The 12,203-nt window shown below is 33.8% G+C and overlaps 2 protein-coding genes across 2 annotated transcripts; both read right to left on the reverse strand.

Moving 5' to 3' along the window:
* Positions 1–2,560: 2,560 nt before the first annotated feature.
* Positions 2,561–8,876, reverse strand: LOC108750914 (pyridoxal-dependent decarboxylase domain-containing protein 1). The gene is made up of 10 exons (XM_018490780.1): positions 8,444–8,876; positions 8,091–8,306; positions 5,826–6,239; positions 5,340–5,621; positions 5,168–5,239; positions 4,690–4,926; positions 4,279–4,623; positions 3,772–4,057; positions 3,440–3,697; positions 2,561–3,312 (listed from the first exon to the last, which is right to left on the reverse strand). Exons 1-10 carry the CDS (start codon positions 8,507–8,509, stop codon positions 3,062–3,064), a joined length of 2,427 nt encoding a protein of 808 aa, XP_018346282.1. The 5' UTR covers positions 8,510–8,876; the 3' UTR covers positions 2,561–3,061.
* A 447-nt stretch (positions 8,877–9,323) lies between these two features.
* On the reverse strand, positions 9,324–10,973 carry LOC108750885 (39S ribosomal protein L12, mitochondrial). Its single transcript, XM_018490717.1, has 4 exons — positions 10,815–10,973; positions 10,372–10,618; positions 9,582–9,713; positions 9,324–9,511 (listed from the first exon to the last, which is right to left on the reverse strand). The coding sequence occupies exons 1-4, from the start codon at positions 10,877–10,879 to the stop codon at positions 9,395–9,397; spliced, it is 561 nt and encodes a 186-aa protein (XP_018346219.1). The 5' UTR covers positions 10,880–10,973; the 3' UTR covers positions 9,324–9,394.
* Between the last annotated feature and the right edge of the window lie 1,230 nt (positions 10,974–12,203).

Here is a 12,203-nt window from a genome sequence, read left to right on the forward strand (position 1 = left end):
AAAAAAAAAAGATGAGACACGTAAAGAGGAATCTTTTTTCTCAAAGAATATTTGTATCGTCACTATTAATACGTACGAAAGCTATATTAGTGCGTCGTTGCCCCTCGATACATGTTCTAGATTTTAAGAGAAAAATTGCTTATTGAAAAAGTTTACAAATATAATCCAACTTCAGTGTTTTAGCACAGATATGCGCTGTATCCGTAATATGTAATTATTTGTTGTACATCTCGATTATTTTTCTTATTTGATAAGTATTTTTACTTTCCATTTTCGTTTTTTGATCTGCCACGGTATCGATTTACAACAGAAAAATAAACATTTTGTTTATTTTTATTTATTTGATACAATTTACAATTAATTTTTTTACATTGTTTTTCTTTTCTTTTTTTTTTTTTAAATAACTCATAAAACACTGGAGATGGACGTCTTCAGATACTGTATAACCTTGGTTACTCGAGATTTTACAGTAAAGCGCGCAAAAACGGGATCAACACATAGTATTGTTCAGATTAAAGACCTGCAAGTAAACATGTCGTTTGTTAGTCGATGAGAAAATTGTGCTAAAATATTTCTCTGCTAGAAGACATTTGACCCACGCTCAATGATTCGGGCAAAATTGACGAGACTTACAGGCGATCGAGGAACCCGTTTAACACGTATTTTAAAATAATCTAGAACACAGAAAACGTTGTTAAACTCTTAATATGAGAATTTGTAATTTAGATGATTGTTAACAGAACCTTTATTGTAATCGTTTGTCAATTTTTATAGTAGAATCGAGAGTCTGAGGCACATTGCACACCAGTTTTTCTAACGAATAAAGCAGCATTTAAGTTACTCATCATTTTTATACGGTAAATGTAATGTGGTATAAAAGAAAGCGAGAGCATCTGCGCAACAAACACGAAGGAAAGAGAAAAGGATATCAGGATGATTGAGAGAAAAAGAGAATATGTGAGCGAGTGTATACGTCTATTATATACATATATGTGTATGCGTGAGAGAGGAAGAGAGAGAAGGAACGGAAACTCATTATTTTCAGAGATAATGGGAGTGATGTAATGATATACGACATTGAGGAACTCATTCGAATCGGAGCATTTTCTTGGCCTACGGCAATTTTTCATCGCAGAAAAAAAGGATGATATAGTTAATAAATGAAAAATCAAAAAAAATTTCGCAGAATTCGATTAAATATTATACGCACATCTCGACAGATATGGATATATGACAGAAAGAAAAAGGAAAGGAACACGGGAGACCTAAGCTTTTGTGCACCCTTTAAGACTGATACTGGATACGTCGAAGAATCCAGGGCTCTAATATTTTTTCCGTATATTTGTATATTGCATAAGTATATAATATTTTACACGTGTTCGGCATAGGATATGATGGAACGTTCATTTCTGTCATAGGTCTTTGTGTGTCTATCTTCTGTTCGATATTTTCTTAATTTAATTCCTGACGTATCTCTCGCTACATCTATTAGTGAAAGTATACAGATAGTACGTAAATACTATCTTCTCTTTTTTGCGTATTTCTCTCTCACTGCGCGAAAGAGATTTATTTACAAAGTATATGTAGAGGCTACTCGACTATACTCCAGAGAACTTACGTAAGTTATAACGTTCTATTGCGTCTTTCTTTATATGTGCGGTTATGCGAATTTTGATGTAATATAAAGAGACTTATCTCGGAGATATGTAGGAGACGAACGAAGAATGAACGAAGCTCGTTAATCAATACCACTTTTTGTATATTACGATTGTGTCTAATTGCCATATTCCGAATTTAATTCCTCCTATTGTAACGGAACATGAATATTATAAAAAGAGAAATAAAAACATAAGATCCATAATTATTGCATTAGTATCATATCGCCGTATCTATTACATATGCCGCGAGAAGATTTCGATTTACATTTTATATTATTTATTTATTAGCAATACTTTATTACAAGTTTGGTACATAAATATACATGCGGCTTAATTTATTTGCATCTTCGATATTTTTCAACAATTTATGAATAATCTCCTAATGCAGTATAATTTATTTATTAATCTTGATCACTGAAATATTTCCTTGGTGTTATCACCAATTACAACAGCAACAATACGAACTTTTTTTCGATGGGTGAATATATATAAATTTCTTTGGCAAATTGTTACATCTTTCCAATATCAGAACGTTTTTTCTATTATATATTTTCATTCAAGTATTTTCAAAATCTCCTTCATAAAAGGTAAAATGTACATATAGCTTATTTTTAATGGATAAAGTAAACGTATTATATAGGTTCTTATTACTTTACTTACAATATTGTGCTTAATGAAGACGTAAAACTTAATAAATGTGAATTATCAATTTAAAAATTAGCAAACAGTTTAAAAGGAGCAAAAATCCGCGAATAAAGAATAATTCCTTTTAATGGCGAAAAAACTGAATATAGCTAGCGAGCTAGTAGTTAAAATATGTAATATTATACAAAGAAAAACTATTCAACAATAAATAATTTTCTTGCAATATATTCTTCTATAGATTAGCTATCAAATTGATATTAATAAAGTATGAGAAGAAGAGATAATCAATTAGAAGAGAAAATTATTTTATTTTGGCCATTGTGCCCGCAAGAGGTATTTTAGTAACTTATGAGTTTAATTATAAAAGCGAGGCTGCTACGTGGTATCAATCTAGTAAGTACATGGACCATTCCATGATTAAGTCATGCTCGCTTAATAGCACAAATAATAAAGAAAGTTTACGAAATTTGAGGAAAATGTTTGCGAAGGCATTATTTATATATTTAAAATATTACAAGAAATATCTTCGGCGAGAAACAGCCAGTTAAAGTATCAGCAGCAAGATAAAATTAAACCGTCACATGTATCTCGTTCTATTTAACCCAATCGATAAGTTATATAAGTTACAGTCTAATATTTCGCTAAAGACTGCACCTCCTAGAGGGAACGTTTTAGCGTTTCAGAAAAAGCATTTTTATTCCAAGTTTAACAATTCGAAACCATGTATTGTTGATTCATTGAAAGTAGTACAACGTTTACTACGACTTTGTTTGCGTGGATTCTTCCTTTACTTGCAGCTGAGAACTGACATTGCTTATTAAAGGTACATTCTTACCACTTTGCAAGCTAGAATGACTCGACGATCGACTGTGGCTTTGACTGTTAGCACCAACTGGCGTTTGCACTAAAGGCTGAGGCGGAGTTCTGGCGCCAGAACCATTACTGTTTGTGAAATTAGGTTGCAGTTGCATATGATACTTGTAGATATTTTCCGTACTCTCCACGACACCTGTTTTAATAAATATTGTCTAAAATAATCTTATCATGATTATCCTAAATATTTAATTGAACTTTTTATCCTTCAGGAAAATATGATTATGATAAATAAATGCTTGTTATATCGAAACTATAATTACCAGCTTGCAAGTTTAGACTACGGCCGCGGACACCTGTTTCCTTCGAAATAGGACTCCACCAATTGACGAAAGTTCCCACTACGGGAACATGCCTGAGAATACCCTCCTGCCATAGTTTCTCTGCGTTTTCTCTCTCTAGATCTGTTTGCGCCGTCTCGATACCTCTCTTAACTACTTCGGAGATAGTATCCATCATTTTAGAACTAGCTTCCACTTCCTGGCCAACTTGTAAGACCAAAGACAACAATTCAGCCACGTCTGGAAATAATATCATTCAATGAAAGAGGAGGCATATATGGAATGACAATATTGTTGAAAGTGCATTTACTTGCCTGTATCTTGTGTTACCATGCCAAATCGCACGCAAGCTAAACCATCCGCACCTTCCCCGAGGGAAAATGCAGCATCCGTGCTGCGCAGTGTTTCGACCAATTGTGTATTTAATTTATTCAATTCTTCTTTTGACTGATCAGTCATAACCTGAATCCAGGTAGGTGGAGCATAACGCACACCTCCCAGACCAGCCCAACCTGGCATTTCCACCAAATGTAAATAATCATTTTCTGAGACTAAACGTAAGAAGGTGTCTTTATGTTCCACTGTTGCCAGCAATATTTCCTGTTAAACAAAATTATGATTGTATTATTAACAAGTTTACGATTACCATTGTAGGTAACGCGACAATGCGTCGTATCCTTCCGGGCTTTCAATGTTTTTTTAAATGCAAGAAGAAAATTTGCTAAATGAAATTACTCCTAAAGGAAGAGATCAATGAATCATAACGATATTGTTTCATACTCGATAGGAATATGGATTAATGTGATTCAAAATGTCCTTACTATTTGTTGCTCAAGGAATGTTACTAAATTATCTATATCTTCGCTCGTGGGCGGTTGATCAGGATTCTCTAATGGGCAAATGCGAATCGCGATACCGCACTGTTCTATATCACAAAGTTCTATTTGTATATTGTCAATATCCCTCTGAAGAATTTGTCCCAACCAGGAATTCAACTTATCGTAATAAGGCAGCACGCGATCCGTGACTTGAAGATTCCCATTCGAAGATACGAATTGGAAAACTAATGCGTTGGCTACTACTTCAAATAATTGTAAATTGTTCACGGGGTTTGCTAGATATTCACTTAAAGTGTAGGACTCCGTTTCGCCGCCAGGCGGTTGACTCTGAAAGAAAATAAATGATAAATTTTTGATAATCAACGGGACGCTTCTTCTTTTATAAAAACTCACCACTATTCTAATACAAGAGAAGCCTTTAATTTTATTATACAACTCTTCCACAGCCAAGAAACATCTTTTAAATCTATTATGTACACCGTCTCGACCCAAAGCCTGTAAAACAGTCCACAAAGGTAAAGTCGGCAATCGTCTCGACAAGGAATCCGCCATCAATCCTGAAACTAACGACAGAGTAGTATCTCTCGGAGTGGGCCTTCCTCCTTTAATATCTGCTAATCTGTACAAAGTCTGTAAGTAAAAATTAAGGAAAATCGGAGCAATGATTGAGTGTAGTATATATAACAGATAATTAATATATCAAAGGAATATATAACTACATAAGTCATATAGCGACTAGTATAATGAGAGATAGACAATATCTTAGGAATCTTGGAGTATTCTAATATTCTAGTTTAAATTATAATTATTATATTTACATTATAATTATTCTTAAATTACTCTTAAATTAAAGAAAAATTTGGAAGGATACGACCACTGGTAGCGATGGTATACCGAGCCATGTTCCGAGCGGTAATGTAATGCTGTCCGCTATTTTCGTCGGCTGTAATATGAAGAAATTTTTAGAAAAATTCTCCAAAAAAGTGTTTGGCGATGTTAAAGATCTTTAAACTTTACTAACGATAAACTATACAAATATTTACCAAATCCTTTGCCGAATTGTTCAGCGCCAGCGCAGCTAACGAATGCCCTCTGAGATGCAGCCAGACGTTATATTTGTCACATATTGCTCGTAATCGCGTGATATTGTCGCAATGGCCCGTTAGTACCGAACCGGCTTCGGCTAGGACTAGCAATGGCGTTACATTATTTGATTGAGTATCTTCTGCTAAGCGTCGTTCCAGCGCTGAGACATCCATAGTATGCCTTGATCCGAACATAGTGTTATGCGGGATTGGTCTTATGCAATGAAGCGGTAGGGAAAGCTGCAAAAGTACAACAAATCTTTAACATGTTGTTCAATCAGTGTTCCTTTAGAGAGATTCTTTCTTTAAACAATTTTCTTTGTTTACAAGAATTAGTATTTACAAATTTTCTTGTGTTATAATGTAATATTCAAGCTTATAAATTGAATTGAATTTTTATACTCAGCTCCAACATATTTAAAAGGAAGGATCGAGGAGTGTTACCTGTCTGCACAGATGCTGAACAACACCCATGGGTGCAGCAACGGAGCTGTAAATCAAAGGAGGTTGAGACACGAGGGCGGTGAAGCCTTCCTCCATGTAACGTGGGTATTTTCGATGTAGCGCGAGTCGGGTCACCCTGACCAGCCCCTCGAGATGATCTTCGTGGAAGGAGGACGCACAATCCACGAAACGGAAGATGTGACTGAGCCATCTCGTCGTGTCGGCCGCGAGACGACCCGCGAGCTTCTGCGCGTGTGGTTTCGGTAGCGCTACCGCGTAAGCCGAAACGGTATGCGTGATTAAGGCCAATTTCGCCGCTTCGCTTAGAGCTGGCAAAGGGGTGATCTGACTGATAGGCGAATCTGTAGATCCTGTCTCGGCTGGATGTGGAGCATCCTCGTAAACTACCAAATCCTAAACAAAAATCTCTGGTGAGGAGATCTATGTTTTTAGTCTCTTATTCCTTTTTTTACATAATATAACACGAGCTATATATTTAATAAATAATCTAGTAACGAATTTGCACTAAATTATTGTGAATATTAAAAGCTATAAATATATAAAGACATATAAATATTTTAAACGATTAAATATACAATAATGATATTGTCATATTAATTAACAGGATATACATGTATTATTTCATAGTCAAAGTTAATTATATTATGCTACTGCATTTTGATATTTTATATAAAGCAGTCTTTAACATGTTAATTAATGCTAATCTAATGTAGTGCAAATGACCTAATTCACCATAATAAAGAGGAAATATTTTTTGTAATAAATTTATATTATTTATTATGTCAAATAATTTATATCATTTAATATATTAAAGCGTGTCTAAGGAAACATGATTTAATGTACATTAGCATAATATATACGATGGAAACAGTATTTAGTTTATTAAACCGTAACAGAAACATACATTTTTCGATGTTAAAAGAACTGATGAAATTTAAATGTGTATCTTATAATTCAACAATTTTTGTAACACTCGAGTTACACACGAGAACATAAATTTTTACTATCTGTAATCTTCTAGCAATAATCAACAAGATACATATAAGGTGCAAAAGAACAAAATCTTTATTTATGATAAGCTTTAAAGAAGAATAATATCGAGAATACAATAATCTCATCAATAGAAAGTTTATTATTAGTTTTATTTTTTAAAAGAATTTTTTCAGTTCACAGAACTGTAAAAAATAAAATTGCAAAACACATAATTATTCAAATAATTACTATTTAAAAATTAGGAAATCTTCGGATCGCCAAGACTCGTCCAGTTAAGGGTAAAAAAAATGTCAAATCATAAATATCAGAGAAAATTAACTAAAGAATAAAATGCATATTACATTTATTCAGAATTATATATAATAACACGGATTATATAATTTCTATTTCTTATTTTTAGAAATAAATGAGAAAAATTTATTTCGAATTTACGATTATACGAATCGAGATCTTCTATCTTTGATTCTCTCTGTTTCCTAAATTATTCTAGATTCAAAAAGCTTCCAGAGAGAGAGAGAGAGAGAGAGAGAGAGAGAGAGAGAGTTTTACAAAAATCACATAAACCTTTACTCCTTAAGATACAGAGTTTAAAAATAAATTTCTATCTGTGTGTTACAACTTCGAAATCATGATTTAAAAAATAAAAAAACATAAAAAAAGGAAAAACATTAATAAAGCCTTCTACAATGTGCTCTTTGTTTGCTGTATCTTGCTTTTTACCTTTTGCTTTTTTCTCCTTTGCAACCGTTTTATCAACAATTATATTTTTTCGCTACGTATTTCTTGTTTCTTTCAAAGTTCATTAACTTTTATCTCGGGCGATATAAAACAAAAAAGCCAGATAAGAAGCAAAAAGATAAGATGTAAAAAATACCAAAAGGCAAGAAACAGGAAACAAAAAGCACATTGTAGAACGGGCTTAAATAGAAGAAAAGGAACAAAACAAAAAAATGAAAAGCAGTAACAAACACCGTGACCCAAAAATTACGATGGAAGGAAGTGGTGATAAATCAGAAATTCAAATTTATGTCGTTTCCCAGCAAATACACGTGAGCTGTATATGTATACAAACAACGAAGACGATGCTAAACACAGCTCCCACGTGACATGTAATTATTGTGGCAGTCGCGCTATCAGCAGTGACCAACGAGCGACGCGTAATGAAGTTGGCCATGCTCCAATCGCACGCGCCGGTTTCCGCTGACCGAACGTAGGCGCGTAAACGCGGCCCACACCATCACACAACCACACCTGTATCAACGCCAATATCTCGTCCGGTTTCTTCGGCTGCGTCAGGAATCCTGACGGGTTGTTCCACGTGGTGCCGCCGCCGTCGGCCGCCCGTTCCACCGCACGCTCCAACCGCGCGATCACCTGCGACGCCTGGAACTGCAACGCACTCACCTCGCCCGTCGTCGTGCTCGACGAACCATCGCCACCGTCGTCGCAGTCACCGGTGCCACCGACCTGTCAAAATCAAAGAAACACCCACTGGGTTAACCTTACGAGCGCCGTTGTCGCACGACACGACGCACGATCGCGATCACTCACGTCGCCGATCGTCGCGATTCGCTAAACTCGTTAATCGCCGCACGAGTACGCACCTCCGATATATTTTGCGCTATACTTTCCATCGTCGCGTTATCGTTTGTGTCAGTCTCCTCGGCCATCGTGGCAGTAGTCGTTGCCAGCAGTACCGTCCCGTCGCGCCGCTGACGTTGGCTCGATTTGGATTCCGATGGTTAGCGATCGATCGACCGCATACTTGAATATGGGAATTTTGTCCCAACACTCCCACATAGCTGAGACGAATGTAGAGCACAGCGGAATAAAATTGTCTGGAATTTTTGCGAATTTTATCAAGAATTGTAGATGCGAGAAGAAACGGGGCCCGGTGAGCGTGTGAGACGGTACTTGCTTTATCGATATGGTCGCCGCAGCGCCATTCGTTCAATTCGCGAATATCATGAGAATACCTTTCTGCGTTTGATTGCGCTCCTTTTTTATCGTGAAAAAAGTAAGAGTTTGCATATTCGAACGAGCAACATTTTAAACTTCGCTTATTAAATACATTTCAGTTTATCGGATATCAGATGTAGTTAATAAATTATTATTTATATCAATCTCTTATTACTCTATCATGTAATTTTTTATCCCTGTATCTTAATCGCTTATCTATTGGCGAATATTTGCTCCGCACAGATAATCGCGATAAAGTCTAATCTGAAATTAACAAGGATTGGTAACATTGCAAAAAAATAATACTATATAATATATATACATATATATATATATAAATTATTTCAATATATTTTGCAACATTTTATATTTAATACAATATTTTTTGGATAAGATATTGCACAATATAGAAAGAGAAATATTAACAATTTTTTTTATTAATGATAAAAATTTCATCAATGGCAAAATATGCAATAAAAATAAGAACATAATTTTTAATAATAATAGAAGTAGAGGAAGGTGCGTTGTGTAAGTGAATATAAATTTTTATTATAACATTATATTTATGTAACAATATGTGTATTCACACATACGATTTATACAATTTGAATTGTAGCACCGACCTTGGTGAGAGCGTCTCGCAATTTCTCAGCTTCGTCTTTCGCTATATCCGCTTTCACTATTGTAGGTGCGCTTTCAACGAACTTTTTGGCCTATATGAGACAATTTTTATATAATAATACTATCATTTTTATTATTTTCAAAGATTACGAGATTCAATACCTGTACAAGATTTGTGTCTGGCAACAAGTTCTTCACTTCTTTGATTAGTGCTACCTTTTGTTTCTCATCGAACGCCATTAACTTAACAGTGAACTCCGTTTTTACTTGCTTTGATTCTATTTCTTCTTCCTCCTACAACAAAAACAAATTACAATTGTTTGCTTAAACTCTATTTAAAAGATTTGACGTATGACAAAAAAATCCAAATCTATTTTCTACCACTTATCTTTTAATTCTCCAGAGCTGATAGTGAATCTACTGAATTTTAAATTTCTTTACAAACAATGTTAAATAATTTAATTTCCTTTATGTTACATCTATAAATTTTTTACTGAAATATACTTAGTGATGTATTTACTTTTTATAAAAGTTGTCATTTGATTTTTTGAAATTAATTAATGCCTTTTAACACAAATTAAATGAATTTTACAGTGTGGTGAATTTGATTGGAAGCACTAATATTAAAGCCATTGTACACTGATTTGAGTATAAAAATGAAATGCAAATTTTTCAAATTATGAAATACATATTTTACCTAATAATACAATAAAATGTATTGAGTATTTCATGACTTAATTGATTTCTATGTTTATTTATAAACATATCCTTACATTATTTTGTGTATGATGGCTTTAATGTGCACCAGTGTGTACTAAGTGCATCCAATCGAATTTGCTATTAGTAACTGTATTTGGCATCAGCTCCAGAGTTAATTAAGTAAAACCTTCCTATTTTTTATAACTATATTCCGTAGAACAAAAGCACATATACAAGATATTATGACAATTACCGTAGACTGAGATGCAGCAACAAATCCTCCAACAGGCATAACAGGTGCATCTGGTAGATTCAATCGTTTTTTTAATAACTCGCTAAGCTCTGCTACTTCTATCAGATTGAGAGCAGTGATGTCATTGGCTATTTTGTCAATTTTCGGATGTACCGGTTTCTCAGCATCAGATAGAGGAGGTGGTGGTGGTGGTGCTGCTGCTGCTTCTGTCGCTGCCGCTGCACTCGATTCCGTTTGTCGGACAACACTAAATACGATAAATACAACACATGAAATATATACCAAAAGCTAAAAACATTACTGCAAGCAATTTTAACAGAATTAATCTTTTCAAATTAATCGGAATTTAATCAAAGTTTATTTGGTCTTCATAATAAAATAATGGATGAAAATGAAATAAATTTTAGGTTATGTAACCGTCTCGTTCACGGTTTTAATCTCACCATTTGTGAAATCGACGAAATTGAGGAAGGCTCTGCCGAGATATCAGGCGAATTGTGTTAATCATGTTGAACCGAAACAGTTGCAAATTAATTGCAAATGTGTTTTCGTAAAAATGTAAGGTAGAATCAATTCGATCGCTGCTGTCCGGTGTAACAACTCAAAATAATTCGCCTAGGAACTTGCTATCGATTCCAAAGAAACTAGAACTTTATGATAGTCGTTCGAGATTACTAGATTTCAAACTAACCATAAAATTACGTGGTCATTTTATTGATCGGATAAAAACTTCTTGTTTCGACTTTGAGTCGACCCTTTGATTAATTTAATCAGTTCAGTACATTATTTTATTAAATAATAAAACTATTGAATTAATTAATAAAATTATTAAATTAATTAGTAGATTTGTTTGACGTATCGAGAAAAAAATAATTGAAAACAGCGAGAATTATAGATATATACAAGGTGTTCCATAAGTTTTTTCCAAGCTCTTTTGTGTAGATAGAGCAGACTAAATTGAATCGAAGAATCTTCTACCATTTTGTAATTTTCGCAATAGTTAATGAGATATTAATTATCAAAAATCGCGAAATATTGGCTTTTAATAATTTTTTACTCAAATACTTTACAGAAAAATTGTTTATTTCCTTCTCATAAAGTTCTGAGCATTTTTTAAGAATTTTTTCAGAATTTTTTAATACCGTATTTTCTCATGTTAGTGAAAATAAGAAAATGCAGTACTAAAAGAAGTGAATACATGTTTTATACATAGTATTACAATGTAATAGTTTTTGGCCTGAGCGTTTTTGTGCCAACTTGGATTGAATTAATGACGTTTCGTGCTCTCTTATTGGTAGAGCTAGTAATGTGAACAAATGGTAAAGCATTTTCCAACCCAGGTTGGTACAAATTCGGTCAAATCGAAAACGCTATTATATTGCATAATAATATTTGAGGTTGTATCGATTATTGTTAATGCTGAGATTTATTGCGTTTTCGTCCTGATTAGGTTCGCAAATCTAGATTAAATTAATAACGTTTCGTGCTCTCCTATTGGTAAAGTATATAACGTCAATCAATAGCAAAGCGTTTTTCAACCCAGGGTCGGGTATCGATCGTGTACTTTTTTCCTTATAGGGCAGAAACGTGAAAGTAAAAATTTTTTATATTTATATATATGTGTACATGTTTTAGATGCAAAACGTCTTATGACGCAATTTCAAACACTTTTTGTTGTCTGGAAAACAATTTAAGTTGCTCTCTATTTATACATAAGTGAAACTGAGTTTGAGGTGAGCTGAATACTCCATATTCATTAATGACGTCACTATGTGTCTATAAATTCTAATTTATTTTTTATCTCGAAAATAGCTTGTTCTATCGAAAATGTT

This window comes from Trachymyrmex septentrionalis, unplaced genomic scaffold (genome assembly GCF_001594115.1).
Source record: "Trachymyrmex septentrionalis isolate Tsep2-gDNA-1 unplaced genomic scaffold, Tsep1.0 scaffold38, whole genome shotgun sequence".
Taxonomy (NCBI): domain Eukaryota; kingdom Metazoa; phylum Arthropoda; class Insecta; order Hymenoptera; family Formicidae; genus Trachymyrmex; species Trachymyrmex septentrionalis.

Bases quoted from the DNA above. Each gene is read 5' to 3' on its own strand.
- LOC108750914 (XM_018490780.1), bottom strand. From the start codon at position 8,509: ATGGCCGAGGAGACTGACACAAACGATAACGCGACGATGGAAAGTATA. The intron at 6,240-8,090 runs GTGTGGTTGTGT...ATTTTTGTTTAG, and splicing joins AGATATTGGCGTTGATACAG to GATTTGGTAGTTTACGAGGA. The intron at 4,058-4,278 runs GTAAGGACATTT...TTTGTTTAACAG, and splicing joins CATTCCTTGAGCAACAAATA to GAAATATTGCTGGCAACAGT.
- LOC108750885 (XM_018490717.1), bottom strand. From the start codon at position 10,879: ATGATTAACACAATTCGCCTGATATCTCGGCAGAGCCTTCCTCAATTT. The intron at 10,619-10,814 runs GTGAGATTAAAA...TATCGTATTTAG, and splicing joins TTTCGTCGATTTCACAAATG to TGTTGTCCGACAAACGGAAT. The intron at 9,714-10,371 runs GTAATTGTCATA...TTTTTGTTGTAG, and splicing joins TTGCTGCATCTCAGTCTACG to GAGGAAGAAGAAATAGAATC.